Source organism: Anguilla anguilla, chromosome 14 (assembly GCF_013347855.1).
Source record: "Anguilla anguilla isolate fAngAng1 chromosome 14, fAngAng1.pri, whole genome shotgun sequence".
In the NCBI taxonomy this organism is placed as follows: Eukaryota; Metazoa; Chordata; class Actinopteri; order Anguilliformes; family Anguillidae; genus Anguilla; species Anguilla anguilla.
The window spans coordinates 32,067,711-32,094,887 of record NC_049214.1 but is presented as its reverse complement, the minus strand read 5'-3'; the positions used below and the strand labels follow the sequence as shown (position 1 = coordinate 32,094,887).

General features: G+C 38.7%; 3 protein-coding genes across 4 annotated transcripts in view; all 3 read right to left on the bottom strand.

Annotated features, from left to right (window-relative positions):
- Positions 1–27,177, bottom strand: part of LOC118213033 — a 199,754-nt gene that overhangs the window by 46,876 nt on the left and 125,701 nt on the right. The gene's annotated exons all lie outside the window — the stretch shown is intronic.
- The window catches only part of LOC118213375, an 83,229-nt gene that overhangs the window by 1,518 nt on the left and 54,534 nt on the right, over positions 1–27,177 (bottom strand). Inside the window, exons 17-18 of the mRNA XM_035392292.1 lie at positions 27,007–27,084; positions 58–123 (exon numbers count right to left, since the gene is read on the bottom strand). Coding sequence (XP_035248183.1) covers positions 58–123; positions 27,007–27,084 — 144 coding nt within the window. The remainder of the gene's footprint in view (positions 1–57; positions 124–27,006; positions 27,085–27,177) is intronic.
- Positions 20,227–23,499, bottom strand: LOC118213381 (translation initiation factor eIF-2B subunit alpha-like). 2 transcript variants are annotated; one of them, XM_035392300.1, is made up of 5 exons: positions 22,906–23,499; positions 22,706–22,773; positions 21,863–21,999; positions 20,896–21,012; positions 20,227–20,573 (listed from the first exon to the last, which is right to left on the bottom strand). In XM_035392300.1, the coding sequence occupies exons 2-5, from the start codon at positions 22,716–22,718 to the stop codon at positions 20,358–20,360; spliced, it is 483 nt and encodes a 160-aa protein (XP_035248191.1). In that variant the 5' UTR covers positions 22,719–22,773; positions 22,906–23,499; the 3' UTR covers positions 20,227–20,357. The 2 variants fall into 2 exon arrangements, with proteins under 2 accessions (XP_035248191.1, XP_035248190.1); XM_035392299.1 differs by having other exon boundaries at positions 22,706–23,498.

Genomic DNA, 27,177 nt, shown 5'->3' with positions numbered 1-27,177 from the left:
TTATATTTGCCACTTTGAGGACTACAGGAATCCTCTCTTGTGGACACACTGACTCACCTGTTTATGTGCTGTACTCTGCTCAGGTGGAGAGAGACGTACCATCTCTTGAAGTTCCTGTGGCGTCTACAAAGAGAAACGACAGTGAAATTATACATGAAATACACCAATTATATGTGAGAACGTTGCACTATATGAATATTCAAAGCGATGCACACATATACACTGATTCAAGTTTGTCGCTTTTGTTTTGTATTAATTTGAAAACCATAAATTACTTCAAAAACTGGCAGTGCAGATAAAACCTGAAATCTTTGCTCTTCTGGCTTGTTCTTACAATACATTTTCCCTCTGGTGGTAATGTTTATTTTTACAACATTTATGTTTACAACATCCCCCCATCAACAACATGTACAGTATGTGACTGCTTCCCTAGCGAATTAAAACTATACGACTTATCACTACACACCTGATTTTGCTGAGATGATGCCGGAGATTGGCCTCGTGTTGTGCAGCACAGACAAATGAGCTCCAACTGTTTTATCATGCTAAGGTAAAATGAAATGGCAGTGTTACCATAAACGGAAATTTACAGATCGAGACACAGTCCCACTAATTTAGAAGGTTTTGCATTTAACTTATTTTATACAACAAGGCTTAAAATATACTAAGACAGCCAACTAAAACACCCCAATTTTGAAACATGAAGCTTTCATGTAGTATATTTCGAAATATTTGAATAACCAAAAAAAAAAAAAAAACATGGGAAAAATCCAAAAAATATTATGAAAAGGATTTATAACAGATACATGTGCTCATAATTCTAGCAAATGCTTTTACTACAGGTAGTTTGTACTTACCTTGCTTTTTTTTTCCGCAGACCTACATTCCAGAAATTCACAAAGATGGTCAACATTTAGCTAAATACAACAATATTGCATTAACACATGCATAATGTTCTTTTCAGATTGAAGGAATTATGTGATATGTGAGTGGCAGGCATATTTGAAATGTACCAAACGTTAGCAATATTTCCAAAGGATACTTACAGTATGCATACATCTGTAAAACCAGCCAAAAGGCCAAAAAGAAAAACTCAAGGGGGAAGACGATCAACCGAAGATCCACAGTTTGCTCCCCTTTTTCTGAAAGTAAATATGTGTTTACAAATACCGTTACAGAGAATCCCACAGTTTGGCCTTGCGATTTCCAGAGTTAGCACATGTGCAGTCACATTGCTCAGAGACGGTCACATTTAAAATTGGCTTTTGAATTGCACTGGTCTTGTTTCGTGTCCTCACAGTCAGACTGTGCTTGTCCAATGGTTTACACTAAGCTGGGCCGAATGCACTGGTAGTACTAAATACGACACAAATTAGGCAGTAGGTTTGAGTTTTAGATCAGAATATTTGACTTCTCACACAAACAGAATAATCAACACAGATGTTTGGATTGAGATGTTTGTTTTTTTGCTGTACTCACCTGCTTTCAGAATGACTTCTGCTGCTAGAGCAACTGAATTAAGGACACTTAGGACAGCAGAACCAAACACATATACTAGGATATGAGGAACAGCTGAAAAGCAATGAGATCTGTTTTAGTAAGTGTGTAAATTTTAAGCAAAAATACTTGCCCTTCTTGATTTTCAGAGGGAAAATAGTAAAAAAAAAATAAAAAAAAAACTCACACACACCAATTCATTAAATGTTTATTTCATTTTGAATTATTTTTCTTTTACTAATCTACCCCTACAACAACAATGTCCAACCTGGGAATTCAACTGGCAAACTTTGGATTGCAAGACCAACTCCTTGCCCATCATACTACACTACCGCCCTGGTATAATCCTGTGTGTTCCTCTGTGTCTTCTGCTCATCTGGTAGCCTCAGATCCCTTGTTATTATTATTGGTGCAGCCACTTCAAGGCCAGATGAGGTACTGGATGCGTTCCATGATGAATGATTATCAGCGTGATGAGAAGAAATTTATGAATACGTTCTATGGGTGTGACCAATGTGAGGGGTTACTGGTTGTTGCCAATAAAAGACGAATGTATCAGGAAGAGTTCTCTTGGACTGCCCATGAGATGCCCTCCGGTAAATAGATTGTCACTTATTGGACCCGCTGTTGACCTCTCACCCTTTGGGGTTCCTGAGTGTGTATCAGTTAAATGATACTGTACCTGGTAAACCACTCCTGTGCCAAACAAGTGATGTTGCATTCAGGATGAAATGGACTGCCATGAAACACATCAATGCAGGGAGTTCTGTGGTAACACATGAATTCATTACAGTTTTGAGCAAAATATTTTATCCTTGATAAAAGAAAAAATGACAACAAAATGATTCCATAATATTAATTCTGATAGATTTTACCATATATGATGCCATTGCACTGCCAGAAGCAATAATTTAGTTACTTCAGAATAATGACATTTAGGAAAATATGAGCTAGCCTAATTACAATGATTATCCCAGGATTGTAAATTTTGGCTGGTGATATCATATATTTTACCTTACATATGTAAAATACGTGATATTGTGCAGTGATTAATAATGCAATAATGGGGGTGAGACGTGGAGCAGGCTGTGAGATGGCCTTGTTTTGAGTCTATACAGGAATCCCCTGTGTGGGTGGGGCTCGAATCTCTGCCATAGCACCCTCTGAGCTATCACCCCCCCCCCCCCCCCCCCCCCCCCCCCCCCCCATCTGTCACCCTCTCTGCTTTCTTTCTAACTTCAATTGTAAAGAATAATGGGGCAGCTGGGTGGCTTATCTTATTCACCAAGTTGAATGTCTCTTTAAACAGTATGGAAGAATCCAGAAATTGATGTAATGACTTTAGAAGCTTCTGATTGGCCAATTGACATAACTAGGAGTCAATAGGGAGTTAACTGGCACCTGTGGCTGTATTTAAGGGCCTACCTTTAAAGCCACTGCCTTTTTGCCCTTGATACCATGGAAAAATCCAAGCAACTCAGCCAAGACCTCAGAAAATAAATTGTGGACCTCCACAAGTCCGGTTCCTCCATAAGAGAAATTTCCAAACAACTGAAGGTAATCATCTAAAGACAACAAAGAGAAAATATTGGGGTGGCCATCACAAAGCCCTGACCTGAATGCCACAGAACATTTGTGGACTGAACTGAAAAAGCATGTCCGAGCAAGGAGGCCCACAAACCTGACTGATTTACACCAGTTCTGCCAGGAGGAATGGGCAAAAATTCCGGCAAAGTATTGTGAGAAGCTTGTGGAAGGCTACCCCAGGCTCTGATTCAAGTTAAGCTATTAAAAGGCAATGGCACCCAATACTAACAAAGTGTATGTAAAATTTTGACCCACTGAAAATCTGACATAGTACATAAAAGCAGAAATAAATCTGTCTTCCAAATAAATTTTGGAAAATAAATTATTTGATTAATTTCAAATAAATCTACTTCATTTCCAAAAGAGGTCATTTCAAAGTAATAGTACTTTGAAATGACCTCTTATGGAAATGAAGTAGATACATTTCCTGTGTTAAGTCAATTAGGGTATGGTAACATGAAATGCCTGGAGTTGTAAAAAATTGAGTTTGAATGTCTTTAGTCTAGGTGTATGTAAAATTTTGGCCTCAACTGTATGCCAAAAAATGATATAATGTTCAGCCAATCTTAAGCTAAGTGCAGTACATCAGAGCTGAATTAAGTTTAATCGATCTAGAGGAGTAAAAATGATTCAATGAATATGAATGTCAAAAATACCAAATTCCATACCTTTATCTGAAATGAGATCCAGAAGTTGAAAGCTGAATATAATTTGAAAAATGAAATGAAGCACGAGCAGGACTTTATCACATAAATCTGAAAGAAAACGTGTTGCCATTAAATAAATATTAACTTTGCCTATGAATGATGGTTAACAACTGCAACAAATGACAGCTGTGTTTGCACGTATACCGTACTAGTACAATAAATCTTGGTGCAGTACATACTGCATTTTTGACTTCATGGTTTTGCCATAGGCGTCTCACCTTGTAGTGGGCCAGCTCCAGATAACCTTGCTTGTCTACCACATAATACAGTTAAATTCTCTCCCTTTGTTATGTAATAGGCTACCTTTGTGTGATATTCTCTACCCCCCCCCCAGCGGGGTAAAATGAACACTTAAAAATTCCACATTATCCCTAAATAGTTTACATTCTGGACAGATGTGACTGCTAGGTAAATGGTAAATGGACTGCATTTATATAGCGCTTTTATCCAAAGCGCTTTACAATTGATACCTCTCATTCGCCAGAGCAGTTAGGGGTTAGGTGTCTTGCTCAAGGACACTTCGACACACCCAGGGTGGGGTTTGAACCGGCAACCCACCGACTGCCAGACAATCGTTCTTACCTCCTGAGCTATGTCGCCCCATTAGGTAGGTAAATCTATCACTGTTTCTGTCACTGCACTTTTGACACAGGCAATACTGGAAGCACTGTCCTAAAATCTCTTCTCACGAACAGTGTGTGACCTGTAAGCGTAGAAATGTATTACCATGGTCAACATGGTAAAACAGGTTATATGCTGTCACGCTATTTAGATCAAACCTACCTTGCACCAAAAAAAAAAAAAAAAAAAAAAAAAAAAAAAATGGTCAATCACCTGCTCAGTCTGTTTATAATGCCATCATAGCACTACACACCCTTACAAAAAAAGGAAGGGAAAAAAAAAAACTGTAGGCTACACGTGAACTTTAAATATAGACCCACTAGGCTGACTTTGACAGCTTTAGGACTAAACTGGCTCACTTTTCAGTTAATAAAACTCAAACCTTAAACATCCTGTGAGCACCAGTGGCTTACTACTAGTTCATTATTTCAGTATAATTTTCTGTAGCCTACTTCAGTATACTTGATGTACTAAAAGTTGTAAAGAAGTTCAAGTATAAGCCTAAATATATTTTTCTGAAGTGTATAATAGTTCAAGTGAACCAAGCACACTTTCTTATTTTGACAAAGTATGCAATATTAGTGTGCTTATAAAACTTTGTAGGGTCCACTTTGTGAAGGTTCCCGTTAGACTAAAACTGGTTATGCAAGTAGTAGGCCTATTATATGATATCATGAAAGACATCCTAATACCACTCCAGGGGAGAATCTGTAGTTAGTATGTACATGAGAAAGCTAAAGTAAGCCTCAGCCATGTTTATGGGTTAATGAAACTGACTGCACAGGGAAATGTGTTAATTTGAGAAATCACTGAAAATTCCAGGAAATAAGACCGGTTCAGGAATGTTATGTTGCAGAAGGAATAAAAAAGTAGAAATGTTAAAATTCAGATTCTGCTCAGGGCGTACGGACAAAGAAAAAAATTCAATTTACAAGCCCTGTTATTTGTATATTTGTCTCATATTAATTTTTAGATCTCAAATCAAAATGCCTTAAGTATATAGCAAAAATAAAAATAAATATTTCAATCTACCATATTTTAGGAGATCACTTCAAATAACAACATCTTTAGCAATCACAGTATACAAAGAAAGCAATACTTACATCCATATCTTTTTCTGCGCAAACGTGACTTCGAATCATGAAATACTGCTACTCCTGCATTAATTCCCAATGAAATAATAAACAAAATAAACCCTGAAAAATAGAAAGGTACAAAATAAAAAGGTTTTGTTATGAACTGATGCTGGAAAATGCCTTTGATTTAATATATGCATATATTTTAAACGTAAGTTATATAGTAATACATCTTATTGATTACTAGTCTTACTAATAAAAGATCATTAAGTGCACAAATAATATCAATCCCCATACACCAGACTTAATGTTTACTTTGCACTGTTAAAATTTCAGCAATGAAATATAGCTGATCTATTTTCAAAAGAACCTGGTATTGATATTAATGCCAACCTTCGCTCAAAATGCACCACCAATCACAAATCTTACAAAAATAATTTGCAGATTTTCTGCAGAACAAAGTGCTTTTGATAAATGCAAGCAGCAGCTAATGAGCATTTTAGTTTAAGACATTTTCTATTCTCAGACATGTTTGTTTACATAGGTCTTAAGAGTTGAGCTATATTATTGCAGTTGACACATTTTTGCTGTCTGTCATATAATCAAAGTAACATAACATTGGATGATATATTGATTGTTATCAACACAATAATAAAAAAAGTTTTTTACACTGTGATTCTATTCTTGCATTTATTAACGAGAAAAACAAAAAAGAAGTCTTCCTTTCATGTATATTTCATGATGGAATAGAAACACAAATGTAAGCCAATTAATAAGGTTTTGGGTCACAAGCATGTCCTCTGTGCTCCAGAATCTACCAGTGTCTGAAATTCTACAGGAAGAATATGCCTTGTTCCTTCCATGAAAATCAACTGGTGCAAGCTCTGTTGTGACAGAAGCTAACAATGCTGTCTCTGGCTTTCTGACAAAATTTTGCCATATATTTCCCATCTGGGTTCAGATCTGGTGGGTCTGAAGGCCAGAATATATGGACAATGCCAGTGCCATGCTTCTCAATCCACTGTCCGACTATGATAGACTGACTTCATATGATACTTGAAATTGAACATATCCCTGATGACACATGGTATAAACTACTCTCTATGTACAAGTGTATTTGTCATCTTCAGAGACATCTTCTCTGCAGCAGAACTTACAGGAACACAGAGTGAATATGATCGCTCTGTAACATTAAGTAAGGACTGCCATTAACCATGCCTTCTAAGGGTGTGAGTGCACCCAAGCCGTGCCAGATGAATGTATCGTACGTACAGCATTATGGAACCACCCAAACCCTTTACTCGGATGTAAAGTTCTTAAGGTCGGCAGCATTTTGCCACTCCTCAGTAGTCCACAGCCTGTTCTCCTTACACTTTGAGTAAGTGCATGAACCCCACAATTCTGGCGCATGAGCTTTTATGTTACCCTTTGGTTGGAATTTCTTTCCCTCAGAATTCCATCTGAGCCATGGATCGGTATGGGTTCCCGAAACCACTATATTTTGTGGACCGGGTATGGACTAGGACACACCCGATCTGAATCCGATCCAGTCTGACACTACAATAATATGTATATTACTTCTAGTCTGTAGCAAAGCTTTGCCTCCATGCTTTCTGACTTTGTACTCTGATTACACCAATTGCCTGAATGCACTGTCACACCCGTGAACAAGCTTTATGAGTAGTAACTGCTACGATGTCTGTTGTGTGGAACGTATAGGAAGTGGAATCCAAAAGCAGCCCTTCGGTCACTTGCAACGATTGCAATGCCAGTGTTTCAAAGGGCAACATTAGCACAGCTTCTTACAATACAATGAATTTGATAAAGCATCTGAAGAAACACTATACTTCTCACAGTTATTTTTATCTTTAACTGGAATCTTCAAGCTTGATGATAATGCATTACAGATCCCCTAAAAAATCCCCTAAGTTTGGGGCTTTATGGTGTGGAAGTGTGAAGTTGTTTGTTGTTTGTAAATCTGTCTGTTTGCCTGAGGTCAGAAGGTACAAAAGTTAATGTTCTTAAGGGCTGAGAGTCTGCGGTCATTGTGGTCATAAATAAAAAATAGATGTAATGGTCATTTCAGTAGGAAACCCTGAAAAGTGCACAAATGAGAAATAGAAAGAGAACAACTGACGGGTCTGCAGGGAGGTCTTTGGTATTTTGGAAATAAAAAAATTTAAATTGACAGCCTGCATGTTGTCATTGACTATTGATTATCCAATTGATTGGAGTTGTTCAATTCAGACCTGATCTTCAGAAATATATTTAACTCAGTTTAACATCAATGAAAAATAGCTTAGCTCATATTTACGTGTGACTTGTGACATGGACTGATACAGCTGTTTGGGTCAAAGACATTCGACGGGAACCGGAGAATAAAGTAGTGACAACTTCAGTACGGAAAGGAACATGCGGATCGTATGGAATGGTTTATGATAAACTTTACTTTAGAGCTTAAAGAACCGTGGCATACATACAGTAAGGCTGCAAAATTGCACTTCTCACACAGGCCTACTGCCTGTGGAAGCTGTGGAGAGTTATTTATTAGCTGGTTTGTCTGTCCCCCACATTGCAACTCTTTTTGGGGTTGGTGAGAGAACAGTTCATCTTAGAATGGCACAGCATGGCATAAGGTGAGTCTGAGATCTTTGGCAAACTGCCACCGATCGAGTAAAGTTCGCCTGGACGTACGAGTGTGTCTTAAGAGATCGGATCTAGTTGCCTAAATCCAGTTATCTGCACACCATCTCTTTGCGTTTCTGCCTGCATCAACCTCCTACTCTCCCGGTCTGGGCTGGATTGCCATGCCCGAATGTAAAAAACTGTGTCCCCTCATTATTACGTACAAAATACAAAAATATAGAAAAAGTTAATAAATAGTGGCAAGGTATGATTAAAAGATGAAACAAAGCCAATGTGACGTGCCATGGTGTTGACTGTTATTATATACTTAAAACATTTGATATACACTTAATATGAATTCTTTTTAAGGTCAACTTACCGGATAAGGAAAAACCCGAACCATGTGTGAAAGCCAGAAATGCTGTTTCCGTAAAAATGGTAAAGGTTTGACAAAATAAAACAAAAAATTTATGTTGACCCTTTAACTCTGTAAGTACAGAAAAGGACAGTGTTAGAGATATTTGGTCACCAATTCATGTGGACACACATTCACAGGAAGAGTTCCTAAGGAACTCTTTGAATCGTTCAAGCAGCACTACGTATTTATGCATTAAATGCATGTGTGTTGACATTTCATTGAAACAGTGATGTTTTCATTTCTGAAAGGAAAGCAGGTTGCATATATGACATTTACAAACCTATAATTATTTAAAGTAAGTTCTGCACTGTTACATAATGCTGCTGTACATTTTTATCAAACACTGATTGCATGCACAATGTATATGTGTAACGTATCTTACTATACTGCAAAATACAGTCTTACCTGAATGAACTGCCAATGAAATAAACGATGACAATAACGCAAGTCCAAAAAACATTCCAATTGATGATTTTGCTCCTGAATCTGGGGCACGGTATATAAAAAACCTCTGGAGAACAACTGATGTGAAGATAATTGAGAGAGAGAGAAATTAAAATTATCTACAGAAGGACAATGTAAAAATGTTCAAAATTAAGTATGTTTCCTTGTGCCAATGCAGCCAAACACCTTTCTTACATTGACCATAATATCACTATTAGCACTTAAATACTGAGCAACAGAAAAAATAGTCAAATCAATAATGTTCGTCACAACTTTTTAAAGTACATGATTTATTTTAAATAATTACAGTATTAAATGAAAATTACAAAGCTCAATACATTCATAACACAAGTGAAGCATTCCATTCATAAATTCACAACTGTTTACTGATAAAATAGATTAGTTAATAACTTGCATCATATGTAGCAACAATCAGCATTAAAGATGATGAAAACAATCTATAAATCTAAAAATCTAAAACAAAAATTTATTATACATTATATGCCCCATTGATCTAATGGATTCTGCCATTAACTCATAGGGGGGTCAAAGTGGTGATGCAAGTGATATGATGCATTATAAAGCATCACAGTGTGTTACAAATGTGGGTCTGCTGGAGTAAAGGCATTCTCCATAAGCACATGCTACACTAATTCATTAGCCAGGCTAGATGGGTTCTTAAGCTGTCCCTGTACTGACAGGGGCAGGGCAGGATGCTACTGCTACCTCAAATTCCATCTCTAAAAATCATCTGAATAAATTGTTTACATTTTAAACCATGTCATATAATAAGGAAAATGCATTCTATGTCGTAAAGTCCCCAAAATTAATATATGCAGTATGTACACTTACCAGAATTAATCCCTGTTGTAATGACAAAATTGTCCAAAGGCAGAGCCATGTTTGTGAATCTTTTGTAACGTGTACCTGTGATAAGAAAACCAGTAATTTTAACAGCAGTATCCAGCGCTCATGATGTTCTTGTATTTCCCTGTTTGGAAATATGAAGTACCCGATATAGTGTTTTTGGTGCTTTGTCATAATTTTGGGCTATTCTTTTGTTATATTGGGCAGGTTTTTAGCTTCCACTTTCCTACAATTCACTGGTAAACTGAACCATATATATTCTGGATAATAATACAGATAGAGCTATGCTCTTTTTCACATGGAGGTGTCCTATTGGATAGCACTCTGGTCAGGAAAATATGGTAGTTGAGTTTACTTCCCAGGGCAGTGGTTCTTAACCTTGTTGGAGGCACCGAACCCCACCAGTTTCATATGCTCATTCACCGAACCCTTCTTTAGTAAAAAATAGTGTAATAATGCAGACTAGACTGAGGGGTGGACCTCTGCGGCGGAGGCTCCACCGAACCCCTGAGACCGACTCACCGAACCCCTAGGGTTCGACCGAACCCAGGTTAAGAACCACTGTCCCAGGGTCTACCTAAAAGTTTTTGCATTAATTAGCTGTTTACAGGAGAACCATGTGACCCTCTTACAACCACAGTAAATAGTATGTTCACTTCTCAAAAGTAACCAGAAATAAGCATTCAAGTGCCTTAACTTAAAAAAATTCTTCCCAGACGACCATTCCCCCAGACCCCCCTGGCATTTACGTGTCCTCCCCCAGAGTCAAAATCACACCTACGCCTCTGTGTCACACTGTATATGCACATAAAATCTTGTGATATTGGAGGCAAAATATTGAATTATAAAATCAAAACATACCAGGAAGTATCTTTATATATGGAGCCACCCGAAATAAAATTGGGATCCTCATGAAATTTATAGCACTGCCAACAAAAGCCTCTCCGACAGAGCCTGAAAAACAAATATGACAGCAAAATATAATCATTGAAAAAGCGTAACTCTATTTAATGTTTTTGTCCCCTAATAGTAACAATAACTAATTGTACATTTAAAATTAAGGAGGGAATTTGGCATGGAAAACATAAATATAAACAAAAGTAAAAAAGGGGGAAGACTTACCCTCAATATAACCCCATATGGCGAATGCGATGGATGTTAGAATACATGGAACTGAGACTTGAAGGCAATATAGCAACATTGCCCTGTTGCTTTGTTCTAAGAAGGGAAATGCAGTTGTCACACACGTGTCCTTGCCGACATTATTTGAGTGGTGGAAATATTATTTTATCAGTCATGTACAGGAAAATAACAGCCTTGATATTTGTCTGAGGAATTCCCTAAAATATTAAATGTATTTTATAGCCTGCCATGCCACATTGTTTACATTCTCATCCAATACCCAGAGTCATTTGATCAGAACTGGATCATAATTTATAGTAGGGCTTAAAATGAAAAATTCTCCCTAATAAAAAAAATGTATCTAACTGTCTTTAGATAATGCAAACACCCAGAGATTGTCCACGTCTAATGCACTATTTGACATGATTGTGCTACTAAGATATTAAAAAATTGTACGTCAGTAAAACATTCATATTAATCATTCATAACTTCAAATGTGTTTGTGTATACTCAGTCATTTCCATTATTCCCTTGCCTCAAGCACCCATAATTCATTGCAGAGTTTTTTAAATGTCTGTGTGATATCGGTGCAAGGCTCCGGAGTGCGACCATTTCGGTCGCACATACGACCAAAAATCTGTCAAGTGCGACTGAACATTTTCATTGGTCGCACCGGTGCGCCTGACATTTAGCAGGTCTGTCTCTGTGTGTGTATGTGTGTAGCCTTATTTTTTTCCCACCCGCATTCTGCGAAGAACCGCCCCTACTCTGCCTCTGATTGGCTCTGACCGTGATATTCTTCTTCGCTGAATGCGGGTGGGGGAAAAAAATAAGGAAGGTGTGTGCTTAATGGACGGATCGTATACCCGCGGGCACCGAGGTTAATCCGTTGACGGGCGGGCCGAGTCATAAAAATTAACATTCTGATTTAAAGCGGATGCGTTGTGGGTGGGTGAAATAATACATCATTAATGAGGAAAATATTAGGCTAATTACATTCTCTAAAATGTGACCATTTAAAGCTCAATTTTTCGTCAGGCACGAATTAGCAGACTAGACTCTCATTGCGCCAATTGCGGCGTCCATTTGTCTTAAGCAGCAACGGAGGCAAAAAAGACCGGACAGAAAATTAAAAAAGGAGAATTTTTTTTTTTTTTTTTTTTTAAAGGAAGGGCAGAAAAGTTCCGTGTGCGATTTAGTGAAATACTTAACCATGACGAGGGGGGGGGGGGGGGAATATGAGATTTCAAGAATAAGGTCGTAATATTACAAGAATAACGTTGTAATATTACGAGAATAAAGTCATAATATTATGAGAATAAAGTCGTAATTTTTGGCTACGTGTGGAAATATCAGAAGAGCAGCCTGCCGCCTGCGTTAAAATGAGGAACGTGGAGCATCTTGTGAAGTTATACTTTAGTATAGGTTTCACAAATAACGAGATACTTAATCTTTTAGCACATCAGCACCACATTATCATAAGTAACAGGACTTTGAAAAGATTGTGCAAGAAACTTTTCTATTCCGAAAAAAGAACCACACGGACTTGGAGGAAATTGCAGGCTCAGGCTGCCACTAGACTGTCCTCTGCCTGTTTTGTTGGTTGCTGGTAATATATTTTACTAAAAATTGTTTTTTTCCTCGAAATTTTACGATTTTATTCACGTTATATTATGATTTTTTCTCGTAATATTACGATTTTTTTTCTTGATATGTTATGACTTTATATTATTCTCATTAAATTATGACTTTATTCTCGTACTATTATGACTTTTTTTCGCAATTACGACTTTATTCTCGTAATCTCTGATTTTTTCGCCCTCAATGTGGCCTTAATACTCCGTCGTAGGGGTGCGGGTCTCTAAATTGGAGAAAATAATTAGTTCGGGTGGGTAGCGGGTGGATGATGCGATTCGGATGACGTCAGAGCCGATCCGCGCATCACTAGTGTGTATGTGTGAAACCGCGCCCTGTACTCCTCCGGGAGCAGCGCACACTTTTGTTTGAGTTATTTGAGTTTGAGTTATTTATTTGAGTTTGTCAAGCACTTTAAACATCAACACTTTAAGTTTATTTTTTAAACAATTGAGGTTATTGCGATTTATTGTTTGTGCTGTGATTTAAATAAAGAAAAAAACATTTATCTGCACCTTTATTCCTGTTGACAATCATTTACATAATGTGTTAAGAAATTACCAATGTGTATGGGAACTGACAAAAAAGGTAACGCTTAAAATGTATTATTGCGGTGCCAAAAGGCGCGGTGAAAAAATTTTGGTGCACCTAAATTATGTGCTGGTGCACCTAAATTAAAAAGTTAGGCGCACCAGTGCAACCAATGTAAAAAGTTAGTCTGGAGCCCTGCGGTGGAATGCTTGATGGGAATTTTTTCTCGGTAAAATACACATTTGTTTTGGATTCAAATACTTTTCTACGCTTTACTGATCTTGTCTGGTCTATTGGAACCAATGAAATACTCTCAAAAAGTGCAAACCCCCGCCTTCTGGTCATATTGGCAGGCTCAATTACACCAGGCAAGATCAATAGATCACAGAAAAGTATTTGAATCCAGAACAAATATGTATTTGACCCAGGTCTGCTACCAAAATAAGAGTAAGTAATAATATATGGCTTTAACTTGGAATTTTATGTCAGTATTTTATTATACATTAAGTGTGAAATTGTGTGCAGCAAGTTATCATTGCTCTAACCAAAGACCCCGTAATTGAAATCTGGTGTGAAACAAAGTGTTAAATAATTGGGCAGTAAATAGAAATAGAAAAAAAATTGAAACACACCTACCTTTTTTGATGATACACCGAAGAGCAGGAATGCAGCTTAAAACTGCAAAAGCTGCAGCAGCGATGGTTAAAACCAGGACCCACGTATGTAAGGAGGAAAACCCTATGACAGAGATTTCAATTAATCAAAGACTGAACATAAGATCATGTGGTAGCACTGTCGGATCAGGCATGATTTGGTCCTGTTTCCCCCTCCTCTAGAAGGAAATTATGTTTTTACAACCTTTTTATTGCTGCCAGTTTATTAAGTTCTTTGTATTTTTGTGTGCAGATAAACTAAACTCAAAGACTCGCTCTTTCGATGTGTGCTCCCAGTCTCTGCCTCAAACTGCGGAGAGGAACACACCATTAAGCACCTGGGCTGATTAGCTAATTCAACCCAGGTGTGTGTGCTCTTTGTACCAGCTGCCATTGCCGAGACCAATCCAGTTCACTGTCAAACTGAATGCCACACATAGATTAAACATCTGACACGAAATTTTTAATAATATATTAGTATTTTAGTGTTAGACATTAAGGAGATTATGTTTTTACAACCTTTTTAGTAGTAACCTCATAACCAACCTATATGGGGCCAACAGGCATCGCTATCTCCATTCTCCCTGGATTTCACCATTTTAGAAATTACAATGTTATTAAGCATTAAACAATTCACAATTGTTAATAAATAATAACATATGATTAGGAAGTTTAAAAAATACAGAAACAGACCTGTATTTACCTGTTTAATATGAACAACAGCGTCAGACCTGGCCAACTACACCAGTGAGTAAAGATAAACAACTGAGTAAAGATACAACAGTGAGTAAAGATACACCACCAAGTAAAGATACACCACCAAGTAAAGATACACAACTGAGTAAAGATACAGCAGAGAGTAAAGATCCACCACTGAGTAAATATACAACAGTGAGTAAAGATACACCACCAAGTAAAAATACAACAGTGAGTAAAGATCCACCACTGAGTAAAGAGACACCACCAAGTATAAATACAACAGTGAGTAAAGATACACCATTGAGTAAAGATACAACAGTGAGTAAAGATCCACCACTGGAGTAAAGATACAACAGTGAGTAAAGATACACCACCGAGTAAAGATACACAACTGAGTAAAGATACAACAGTGAGCAAAGATACACCACCAAGAAAAGATACACCACCAAGTACAAATACAACAGTAAGTACAGATATACCACTGAGTAAAGATACAACAGTGAGTAAAGATCCACCACTGAGTAAAGATACAACAGTGAGAAAAGATACACCACCAAGTAAAGATACACCACCGAGTGAAGATACAACAGTGAGTAAAGATACACCACTAAGAAAAGATACACAACTGAGTAAAGATACAACAGTGAGCAAAGATACACCACCAAGAAAAGATACACCACCAAGTATAAATACAACAGTGAGTAAAGATACACCACTGAGTAAAGATACAACAGTGAGTAAATATATGAGTGAGTAAAGATACACCACTGAGTGAAGAAACAGTGAGTAAAGACATAACATCACTAAAGCACCTGTGCAAGTAAACTATGCTAACCAAGAGCCAAAGGATTATCTCTGAATTGGAGCTAATTTTCCCAGTAACATTAAACTGTAAACTGGACATACGAGGACAAAATTATTTGGGCCTGATTGGTGTAAGGGGAGCATTTAAAAGATCTTCATTAGTCCTGAGGCCAGGACTTAATCACATGTTAAACAATAATAAAATCTAACTGAAAATTATTTAATGTAGGAGTCTTAACTGGTGATCTGATGAAAACACCCACACATGCTGAAGTGTCCTTAAGCTCAGACTGAATCATGAAAAAAAGTAATGCTCTTATAACAGACTTCAGAGAGAAGTACAGGCCTATTATTTTATAACTTAAAGATTTGCATACATATGCACAAGAACATTACTTTGTGAAGATTTAGTATTTTTGATACACTGGATTATCACTGTAGTTTATGAAAATGACTGAGATTATTTGCATAGATTTATCACCTGACTCAGCTGTTTTAATAATTAATATCTGAATGTTAGACATTAGTGACAAAACATACGTGATAATAAAAGGTTGTCTTTCACAACATTAACGTCATTTTAAAAAAATCCTTATTTCAAAATTAAAACACTACACTCTCTGTGTTTTCCCCTTTTCTGGTAAATGTCAATTTTGGAGTGAATTTGTGTGTGATCACATTACTTACCCAGTTCTTGCAGCCACACCGTTGCATTGACTGATTCTCTGTCTGTATGGACTTTACACATGAATTCTCCTTTGTCTTCTGTTTTCACATCCCTCAGTTTCAGAGAGAAGTTTCCTTTGGGAATCTCCTCACTGAAGAACTCAGCACGCCCCCTGAATCTCTCATGCTGTGACTCTGGTCTGTTCTCCCCCTCAGAAAACAGCAGCACCAGGATTTCCCCGTTTGTCTTCATCCACTCTACTTCTAACTCTTTGAGAGGAACATGGGTGTCCACTGAGCAGTTCAGAATCACATCCTGACCTGCATATGCAAGGATCGGCAGGTCTGCACCTGTCACAACCAGCCGTTCTGAAAAAAATCAAGTTACATTTTTCATTTTATAGGGTGTGGCATATTCTACCTTCACGCTCCTCTATGCATGCAAGCAAATACATTCTGTTAATTTTATTACAACTATTTTTCATAGAAATGGAAAATTCAGCTGGTTTTCTGACAAATTTCATGCAGTAAAGACGCTTACTTTTCAAATATGTAACCACAACAAACAACAAAGCTGTCTGAACCTGCATCGGGACAAGTGGGCTGGGGGTACTTACCAATATCTATTTTCACCTTTGTTTCATTGGACTTTTGAACAGTGTGAACTACGCACTTGTACAGCCCTTTGTCTTCAGTAGTGACATTCCTAAGCAACAGAGAGAAGTTTCCTTTGGAGATTTCTTCAGAGAAAAAATCGGCCCTGCCGCTGTAAGCTGGGCTCTGTGATTCTGGCCTACTCTCTCCTTCCTGGAACAGATGCACCAGGGTCCCAGAATCCTCCCTCATCCAATCCACCTCCAGCTCGAGCAGAGGTAGTGGGGTATCCACAGAGCAGGGCAACGTTACAGACGCCCCTAGCTGGACAACTAGGGGCATAGCAGGACCCCGCACTGCAAATCCTGGAACCGAACATAGGTTGGAAATTCCTTCACAATACGTGCAAAACGCGTAAAATTCCCGTGGCATCCGTTTTACTTAATGAATAAATTATAACACCAAATCTAAACTAGAATGCAAATGGAGTCAAAATCATACAGCAATAAAATCAGTATATTGGTAAACACAAACATAATCAAAAACGAAACAGAGTTATTACGGTAATAATTATGTAGCAATCAAAATGATTTTAATTCCATAGGCTAATATTGAAACTATGCGCACAGATGCTTCATGCAGAAATCATAAAATTTAAATTCCTTTTAAATGTCATATATGACTTTTTTTTCGTTTAAACACCAGCTGTTGCCGTAGGCTACTACTGAGAAAAGTCAATTTACCTTCCGTCCTGATAGCGCAGAACAACGACAGAAACCAACAGAAAACTCTCATCTTGCTTTTCATCATGAGATCTACGAAAGTCTGTACAAACTTTGTGACCATGCTAATACTCGAAAAACGTAAAGTAGGCTACTGAAAAGGAATTATGAAAACGCTGCTTACTCATACACGTTCTAACAACGCACGATAAAAAAATGTTCATACTTTTACTTTCACTTTCATGGCTACCGCGCCTTTACCACATTTATTGCAACAGCGCCCTCTAAAGTGCATAAAAATACTTGCATGTAAAATTATTAACGGTTTCAAGACGTTTTAATGCATGATTTAAATAGATGCGTGCGCCTGTGGTTGAGAACGAGGCTGACACTTCGTACAACATCACGCGACGAAGTCACGAATTAAATACATGACGTGACTCAGGTCTATTGAACCTGTGAGAGACAACAGCAGCTGAGCTTTTGTTATTTGATCATGACACAACGCCTCACTGCTATATGTGCATATGGGTTACATCTTAATCTGATTAACTTCATTAAGTAATGATTAATTCATTTCTTGTTACCACAAAAAAGGCAACTGATAGAATGTGATCCTCTAGTTACACAAAAGTTACTCTAGTTTGACAAAAAAAAGATCTGATGCATCAGCAAAACCATGCATGCATAATATTACCATTACACTATCAGGAAATGGGTACTGCAAGTTACTGAGTTTTTCAACTGTTTTCTGACTTAAAATGTTTTGAATGACATAAATACAAACAGTACTTATCCTTTCCCCATTTCACCCCAGTTCAGAATCCCTAAATGCATCTGTAAGCATGTCCCATTACTGCAAAATCCCAATTCTGGTCACTTTTTAAAAAATTAAAAAATTTAAAAAAAGGAAAAAATTAAATCAAAATATATTCTGCTTGACCCCACGACCCTGCTCAGGATAAGAGGGTATAGATAATGGATGTATGGATATTCTGCTTGAAGTTATGTTTTAATCCTTTTGAAGAGTAGATTTAAGGTCTACTTTTGGTCTAGTCAGTGTTCTAGAACTCCATTGCTTTCAAATAATAGTAGTGATTGCTACATCAGCATTTGAATGTTCAGTTAAGAATCACATATGTGTCATCTCGCACCTCAAAGGGTTAAAGGAGAGCCTGAAACCGGGGGAGAGCCGTGAGGGTTGCAGATGGAGATGGGGTCACAGTACAGAGGGTGCCACGGTGGGAGTCGAACCCCCAGCTGCATGGTCAGTAAAGGGGTTCACATTAGGTTCACTACTACAAGAAAGATATAGAGGCTCTGGAAAAATTTCAAAGAAGAGCAACAAAATTAATTCCTGGTAGGAAAGATAAAATCTATGAGGAAAGACATAGGATGCTTCACCTCTTCAAGAGAATTTTTTCACACAGAGAGTAGTCAATATGTGGAATAGCCTGCCAGGTCATGTAGTAGAGGCAGAAACTCTGGGGATTTTCAAGACTAGGCTCGATACAGTGTTAGTGTAGGTGCGCGCGTGCGTGGGCACGTGCGTTTTCCCCGTTTGATGTCACAGCAGGCTTTCACTCAGTGTGTGTGTGCGTATGTTGGTGCATGTGTGTGTGTGTGTGCGTGCCTTTCCCCCCGTTTAGAGCATTGCTTACCCTGCAGAGTTGGGGTGAATCCGAATCCGAATCCGGTATTCGGGAAAGCACAAATAATGCGATGGAAACAGATATTTCTTCTACCTGAAGTTGCTTGTTATTATTCGGATTCGGAATTTTAAAAAAGTCAGCTCCATGTCGAGTTCTCATAGCCTATATCTAACGTTACATGGACAGAGAGAGAGAGAGGGCTGCTAGCTATATCTGGAACTCCTGCAGCTGCTATGTGCACAAAGTTAGCTAGCAAAAGAGATCGGATTCATTTAGATAACCTCTAATTAAAAGATAATACCCATTCTGTTTGCAACATACAAGGACTTTGATTTCACTAACTAGTCGTTTCATTTACCACATATTATTGAAATGTGATCGCTATATTCTGTAGTCGCCTCCACCGAGTCAGTGCACAGCAGGCAGTGGGCTGATCGTTCCCGGCTATCACTCAGGGAAACTCTCGCATCGAGGAGGAGGAGGTGTCAGGTGCGGGAGCTAGCGAGACAAAAGCCTGGTGTGGCAGCTGGATTTCTTTCCAACTCACATAACCTATAGATCAAAATGAAGCTTAGAACCTGTAGTTTTTAGCTGTATGTGTTCATTTCCTCCATTTGAAATATTGAAAAAAACGACGTTTTACCTTGTATTTCAGTCAATATTCATCCTTTTAAGATGTATGCTGTGTGTATCAGCCATAGGTCTTGGCTAACTGATGATTCATTGACCCATGTTAGGGAGGTATAGCCTTACAAAAAGAGTTCAGTGAGAAAATGTTTAAAAGACTGTCTTGATTTATAAAGCTTCATTTTCCTAGTTCAAACTGACTGGTCAGTGTCCCCCCCTAGTTTAGGGGGGGTGGTGGTGGGGTTCGGATGGTTGCAGTCTATCCAAACTTAGTTCAGTAGGGAAAAAATAAATAAAATAAATAAAATAAAACAGGCAAAAAAAGTTAATGTATTACAGTTATGTAATTACTGTTGTAAAGTCGTAATTCACGCTTCCCTAGCGAACTGCAGTAACGTTAAGAAACGCGAACGCAGCATCATTGGAATTTAAGATTATTCATAATTATTCAACTGAAGGATACTTTTCTATATATCTTTACTGTAAATAGTTTCTATTTCCAGTGCAAAACAGAATCTTTCGATTTATGAAACATTTTTTTCAGTTTCTGATTGTTCAATGTCCCCAGTTAAGGGGGGGGGGGGGGGGGGGCGGGGGGCGGTGGTGGGGTTCAGACAGTTCGTAAAACTTAGTTTAGTTAAAAATAAAAAATTTTTAAAAAAGCGAGAGAGATGAAAAGTACAGTATGAGGATGTGGAAATATATTTCATAATTAATTATATGTCAATATTAAATCAATTTGATCCTTTGAAGGCACAACGATTGCCTTGCCAATAAATATTATGTGAGAAAATACAACATTTGCCCGATTTAATGTGACTTCCAGTGTTCTATCCGAATACAGATACAGATACAGATAATTTTGTTGCTTAAACAGATACAGATACAGATAATGATGTCTCTGCACACCCCTACTGCAGAGTCCGGCTGGGGTTCTGTGACGTACACGGTGAAGCGCTTCTTCTCGGCCGCTGCCTTCTCCAGCACCCTCAGCACCACTCTGGAGGACGAGTGCGTCAGGATTTTCTGTGAGAGGGAACGAGGAGCGCGTATATGAGACAGGAACAGGACAGGGGGGCCCCCAGAACTCTTTTTACTCTCCTCTGACAAACAAGCACTTCAGCTCAGTTTGAGGGTAACAATGTTTGCAATGTTCAACAGCAAAAGTGACGTGTGTGTCAGGTTCTCTGTTGGAGGGGATTTTTTTTTAGTATACTGTTCCATGCTAATTATGCACCCGAATGTCCCAAAACATTTAGAGGTTTAGAAGGAGCCTCATCTGCTCTGCCTACTGAAATGTTGCATCTGAAGAGTGTTGGGAAAGGGCGCAGAACACGACAACCCTCACCGCTCCGTCTTTTATGAAGGTGTGGCACAGCTTGGCAACTTTGTTCCTGGAGAGAGAGATTTTCTTCAGGAAAAGTTCCCCTCTTTCAACCATAACTTTCTTGCATCGTGACAGATCCTGAGGAAAAGAAACAGCCCGTTACGATCCTCATTTAGTGCAGCTGGTTAGTTGCTTTAGACTCCTGATATCATGCTGGTGGCTTGTTAGCCTGTAAGCAGGAGGATCTAAAGGCAAACATGCGTAAGGCTATCATGACCATGTGTGCACTCGGTTGAATGTTCAGCTTTGCACTCTGAGAAACAGAATACATTTGTTACCCAGTTCTGGTATTAGGGTCTTCTAGCATTTTTCTTCACTCAAGGGAATTAATGCACCTAACAAAACATAATATACCATAACATAACATAACATAATTACGAGAACAGGCCATTCAGCCCAACGATGCTCGCCATTTTCCTAAATTTCCTAAAAACTAAATTAGTGCTCTGATTACCTACAGACTAGATGGTATCTAACACTGTATCAAGCCTAGTCTTGAAAATCCCCAGAGTTTCTGCCTCTACTACATGACCTGGCAGGCTATTCCACACATTGACAGCTCTCTGTGTGAAAAAATTCTTCCTAATGTCTGATGGAATCAGGCAGAGAGCATTTTAACCTTTGACCTTACTCTAGTCGAGAGGACTGAAACAGAACAATTTTCTAATTTTCTCTTTGAAATTCATTTTCAAAGAGAAAATTAACCCAAATGAATTAGCTTCATTAACCATAAAATTTAGTCTTTCATATGCACATTTTGATTGGTGAAAGATTTCATTAAAATTTTCATTTCATTAAAAGATTGTTTTCATATTTTGCTAGTGTGTTTCAAGTGCATATTCAGTGTGTGTGTGTGTGGGGGGGGGGGGGAGGGGGGGGGAGTGTGTGTCCGTGTCCGTGTCCGTGCGAGAGAGAGAGAGATACACACATCGTGCTCCAGGGACGTGAGGCTGACGAAACGCAGGAAAAGCTCTCCTCCTGAGGACACGGCCACAGAGGAGTCCACTCCCGTCAGCCGGTCGATGGCCTGCGTCAGGTTCTCCCTCAGACCCTGGATGGTTTCACCTGCACCAATCGCACACAGCACAGTGCCGTGCAGTCAGAACCAATCACAGGACAGGGCCTTGCAGTCAGAACCAATCACAACACAGGGCCCATACAGTCAGAACCGATCAGAACCAATCACACATCCTCTGTTAGTCATAAGCAATCACGTCCTCTGTTTTTGTTGGTTCACTCCATCACACATTCCTCATATTTCCAATAGTCTCTCATTGGAGTCAAAAACAATTCAAAAAAAATATTTAAATTGACATCTCTATGACTTATCAACAAAAATAGCATTTGTACACATTTATTTAGTAAAATTAGAAGACATTAGATAAAATAGTTGTTACTGTGTCTAGATTAAACTTGCCACCAGTTTCCCCAACACTTGTGGGTTTAGGCCCGTTTTAGACGAAATACGTACCTTTTTAAGAACTCTAGTAGAGTGCGGATGGCTGCGACAGCAGAGGCCACATCCGGATCCTGCCTCATCTGCGCCCTAAAATACTCTACCAACTCTGAAAAAAATCAATCTGAATTTATCTCCAATCCAGTTAGACAAGTACCTACTCCATATACATTGTTATGCGAAAGTTTGGGCACCCTGGTCTATTGGCATGTTTTGTTGATCTTCTAACACCAAAACAAGCAATCTGTAGTGAACAAAATTGAACATTACACGATTTCCGTAAATTTGTGTTTGCATCAAAGCAAGATAACGTACCGTCTTCGTTCATTCTGTGAGGATGCGGTCAGATGTCTTTCTTGCCAGAGCTGGACCAGGGGGACTAGCTAGCCAGCCAGATAACGGTCAGTATTAACGAACAGTGGATTTTCGTGATTAAAATGTTTCCCGAAACCGGATAGAATCTATAAACATAAAAGGCTTATCTAGCTAGCTCACAAGTGAGGATGATGACCTACCTCAGTAACTGATACCCAAGTTATCACTATGACAGCTTGACACCTTGCTTTTTCCAGTGCTTGCCTAGCTGGCTAACCAAAAAGCAAATGTTGTTGAGAAAACTAGCTATATGTGTATTTATTTGCAATCCTATCGAGCTAGTCGGCTAGTTATTGTTACAAAAATTTTTAGTTCAATTATAATCTGTACATTCGCTCATATCCCGTACTTCCGATGAGTTTCCCTGCTCTGTTGTCGCGGGTTTATGACGCAATCACTTCTTATTCAGAGTGTGGAGCCGGTTCTTACACAGCTACCTCTATCTACCGTGCCGGAGGGCGAATTACAAGAGGGCTTAGATTTTTTTTATCTTAACCTTCCTCCAGTGTTCGGGTCAAAGCTGACCGATTTACAACTTTCCTAAATCATAAATATTGTGTTTTTCATCTGATTGCCTCAATACCTCATGTTTTCCTCCACTAGGCATTTGGACATATAAAATTTCTGATCACCACTTCCATTGAATTTTGAGTGGTTTAGTCAACTTTGTCACACCTGTGGTGTTCCGGGTTTAAAATGACCGCCATTGGAAATGAATGGGTAAGACTACTGTACATTATGTTCATCCAGCAGATGGAAAATATCCCCATACACACACCCACTCACCCACACATTCACAACCACAACCCACTCACCCCCCACCCTTTCATCCACCCCCCACCCCCCGCCCCCCACTTTTAAACAAAATTTGGTGATGATTTATGGTTTTTGTATTAATATAAGAGCAGTTAAAACAAACTGGCCAAATTTGCCTGCAAACACTATAATGGGGGGGGGGGGGGGGGGGGGGGGGGGGGGCAACGGACACTGGAGAAAGGTTAAAGCGACAGTTCCCTTTCTGTGGTTGTGGTCTAAAGCAGTTATTTTTCAAACTCAGTCCTCCGGACCCCCCGTGTATGTTGGTTTTCATTCCAACCACATTCGTTCCACCCAATACCAGAATTTCAACCAGCAATTAATTTACTCTCAATTACTCTTTTCATGTTTCAAAGGATTATTTGTCCTCATAGGCGACATTATGTCAGAAATGGCTATGGATGCCACAAAGAATAAAAGTCCCATATTGATATTGTACTGTATTACGTTACATAAACAGAGGTAAAGAAAGAAAGAACTGATCATATTAAAGACTGACGTGAATCAATATACTCCTAATTGCTTTGTAAATGATAATGAGCAAAACCTGCATCATGATAACGAATGTACTAATCTCAGAGCTGAACATAATGTCAAGGACACTATGCTTAACATCCACCACCCACTGACAACTTTCACCATATAAAACCACCACAAATACAGTCAAGCGACATACATTTTTTTTTAAATTATTTTTTGTAATGTTTTTTGATCCATCCATCCATCCATTAACTATACTCGCTTATCCTGGGCAGGGTTGCGAGGGGAGCTGGAGCCCATCCCAGCGTGCATTGGGCAAGAGGCAGGGTTACACCCTGGACAGGCCGCCAATCCTTTGCAGGGCACACACACAATACAAATGCAAACAAGACAAGAAACATCTATTTATTTGCACAGCAATGTCATAATGTACAATTCAAGAGCAGTTTTCCTCTAATCTGTCTTCATGACAGTGTCTGTAAAACAAAAATTGCAGTACACAAATAAAGTGGAATTGAATTCAACATAAATGGCGACAGCAACAGTTTACTAACATCTGGATTGTAAACACCTCACAGCTAGACCAATGGGGGTTTGTAGCTGGAGGGGAAGGCACAGCGTGTTTTCCCTTGGCTGGTGTGAGTCAAAACCAGAGATGTTATTTATTTTTCCTCTGTTCATAAGAACAGGGCACAATTATACTTAAGAATGCAGTGGATCCGTCGCCACGGGTCAGATATGAATGCGCTGCTCCATATCCCGCTTAAGACGGGCCTGAAACGGACCAGTAACATTCTTGTTACTCTCCGTTCGCAAACGGGGCTATGTTGTCATCAGAGATATATCTGACTTGTCGCCGGACTGTCAATATTCCAATGGGAGCATCAGAATATTCACAAAGGAGCGGAACAAGGCATCAAACATATCTATGACCACAGCAAGTAAGCGTAACAGTTACTATGGTTTACTCTCGCAATTATCTGACTCCAAATGAAATTAGAATTTAAAATTTGGTTTTAACTATACGTGGAGCTTGACCACACAGTTATGATAAAGCACACTTTCAACAACCTTAACTGATCAACTAAGAGATTGGCCAGTGTACACAGTGGGTCCCCAGGACCAGGGTGTCATGGTTCTGTGTTTCCGTCTCTGTCTTTCCTTGTTGGGCCGCCAGATGGCGGCACTTCTGTTTTGTGTCCTGCTTGTACCCTATTTAATTGTATTATTGTTTTCAATTGTTCAATTATTGTTTTTTGGTTGTCTCGTTTTCCCTTCCCTCTCTGTGGCCTGATTGTGCATTGTGCCCTGCTGTGTCTCGTCAGTGTCTTGTCTATTTAAGTTCCCTTCTCCCTGACTCAGGTGCTGGATCCTTGTTTCTGTGTTTGTCTCTGATTGTGTTCTGCCCCATGTGTTTCCTCTGAGAGTAGCTTCCTGTGTTTTTGCCCACTTTCCATTTTTACGTGCTTTTGGATTTTTGGATTTTCTTTGTCTCCAGTGTTTTGAAGTTTTTCTTTGCGTTTTTTGAGAGTTGCCCTGCGAGGCCTTTTGTTCCCTGCTTTAGTTCCGGTTCTGTTTAGTAAAGTCTTTGTTCACACCATTTGGAGGTTGGAGTTTTTTCCTCTCACTCTGCGTTTGGGTCCTAACCCCCCACGCACCCCGACACAGGGTTGAGAAACACTGTGATAAATAAACCAGGAACATTTTTTCCGCATGGAGCAGTATTAGCACAGAAACGTAGGAGTGATGTTTGATGTCGAATGATGTCATTCTGTGTACCAATTAACAAAGAAAAATATAACAATGTGCATTGTGGGTACACAGAATGAGGCCTTAAGACTGTATCCTTCTGTAGATGATAAAGGATCATTTACACCTTACTGTGACCATCATCTGATCCCTGTAAAACCAGAGATAAAAATGAGTATCATAACACAAGAACTCAGAGGCTGAAAATATGTGATGTGGTTAAAAAGGATGACAGTATGTGAGTGTGACAATCTCATCCCAAATATATACATCAGTCTGATATGAGCCAATGCTATTGAGCTACAGTATACCGCACAGTAAGATGTTCAGTGTAACTGAACTCTAACACAATAAAAATATAGTTGATTTAACACTATCCATTAGTCTGAGTGTGCATAATAGTAAGGCTTTATTTGGGATGAAATGGAAACATTCCCTCACTAATTCTGCTGTATGTGTAATATAGAGTGCACTACAAAATAATTTATACCTTTGAATAAGATGAACAATAATAATAATAATAATAATACAAGTACTGAGATTTTTTCTTTTGATTCTCAAATGTGGAAAGCATTAAAGTTTTAGTGTTTTAATTGAATCCATCAACACTTCTCAAATTTATCATTTATTTTCTTAAAACATAAGAGATGAAAATATTCACACCTTAGTTTTCAGTACTTTGTGGTCTATGCCTTTGCAAGGATAACAGTACTGAGTCTTCTACGGTGTTTTATGAGACTGGAGAATATGTTGGGGTGGATTTTTGACCACAGGATCAGTAAAGATCCTTCAGAACCTTCGTTCTACACATGTGGACTGTCTCCTTCAATTTAAACCAAAAATTTAAAATTTGGTAAAAATCTAGAGACATTTTGCCAATTGACAAATATTTTCAGCCATTTAATTGCTTCTTGGTTGATTTGTGATTTTGTTTGGGATCATTGTCTTGATCCAGTTGGGGCCCAGATTGAGCTTCCTGGTTTTTTCATCCCCGATAAACTCTGCCCCATACAAAAAATACTACATGACCCAAAATGACCTACATTGCTGTGTGAAACAATGACTTCCAGTCTGAGTACCATATTTCCCAGTATGCTTTGCAAATTAAACGTCTTCACTGTGTTTCTGCACTAGAAACTGTGCAATTTGCCATCTTGAGGATTGCAGGAATCCTCTCTTGTGATGGACTGACTCACAGAAAATACCTCCTGTGTGTGTGCTGTACTCTGCTCAGGTGGAGAGAGAGGTACTATCTCTTGAAGTTCCTGTGGCGTCTACAAAGAGAAATGATAATGAAATTTAACCTACACATAAATTTTAGGGAAGTCTGACAATCTGAATATTCAAAGAGATGCACTCAATTACAC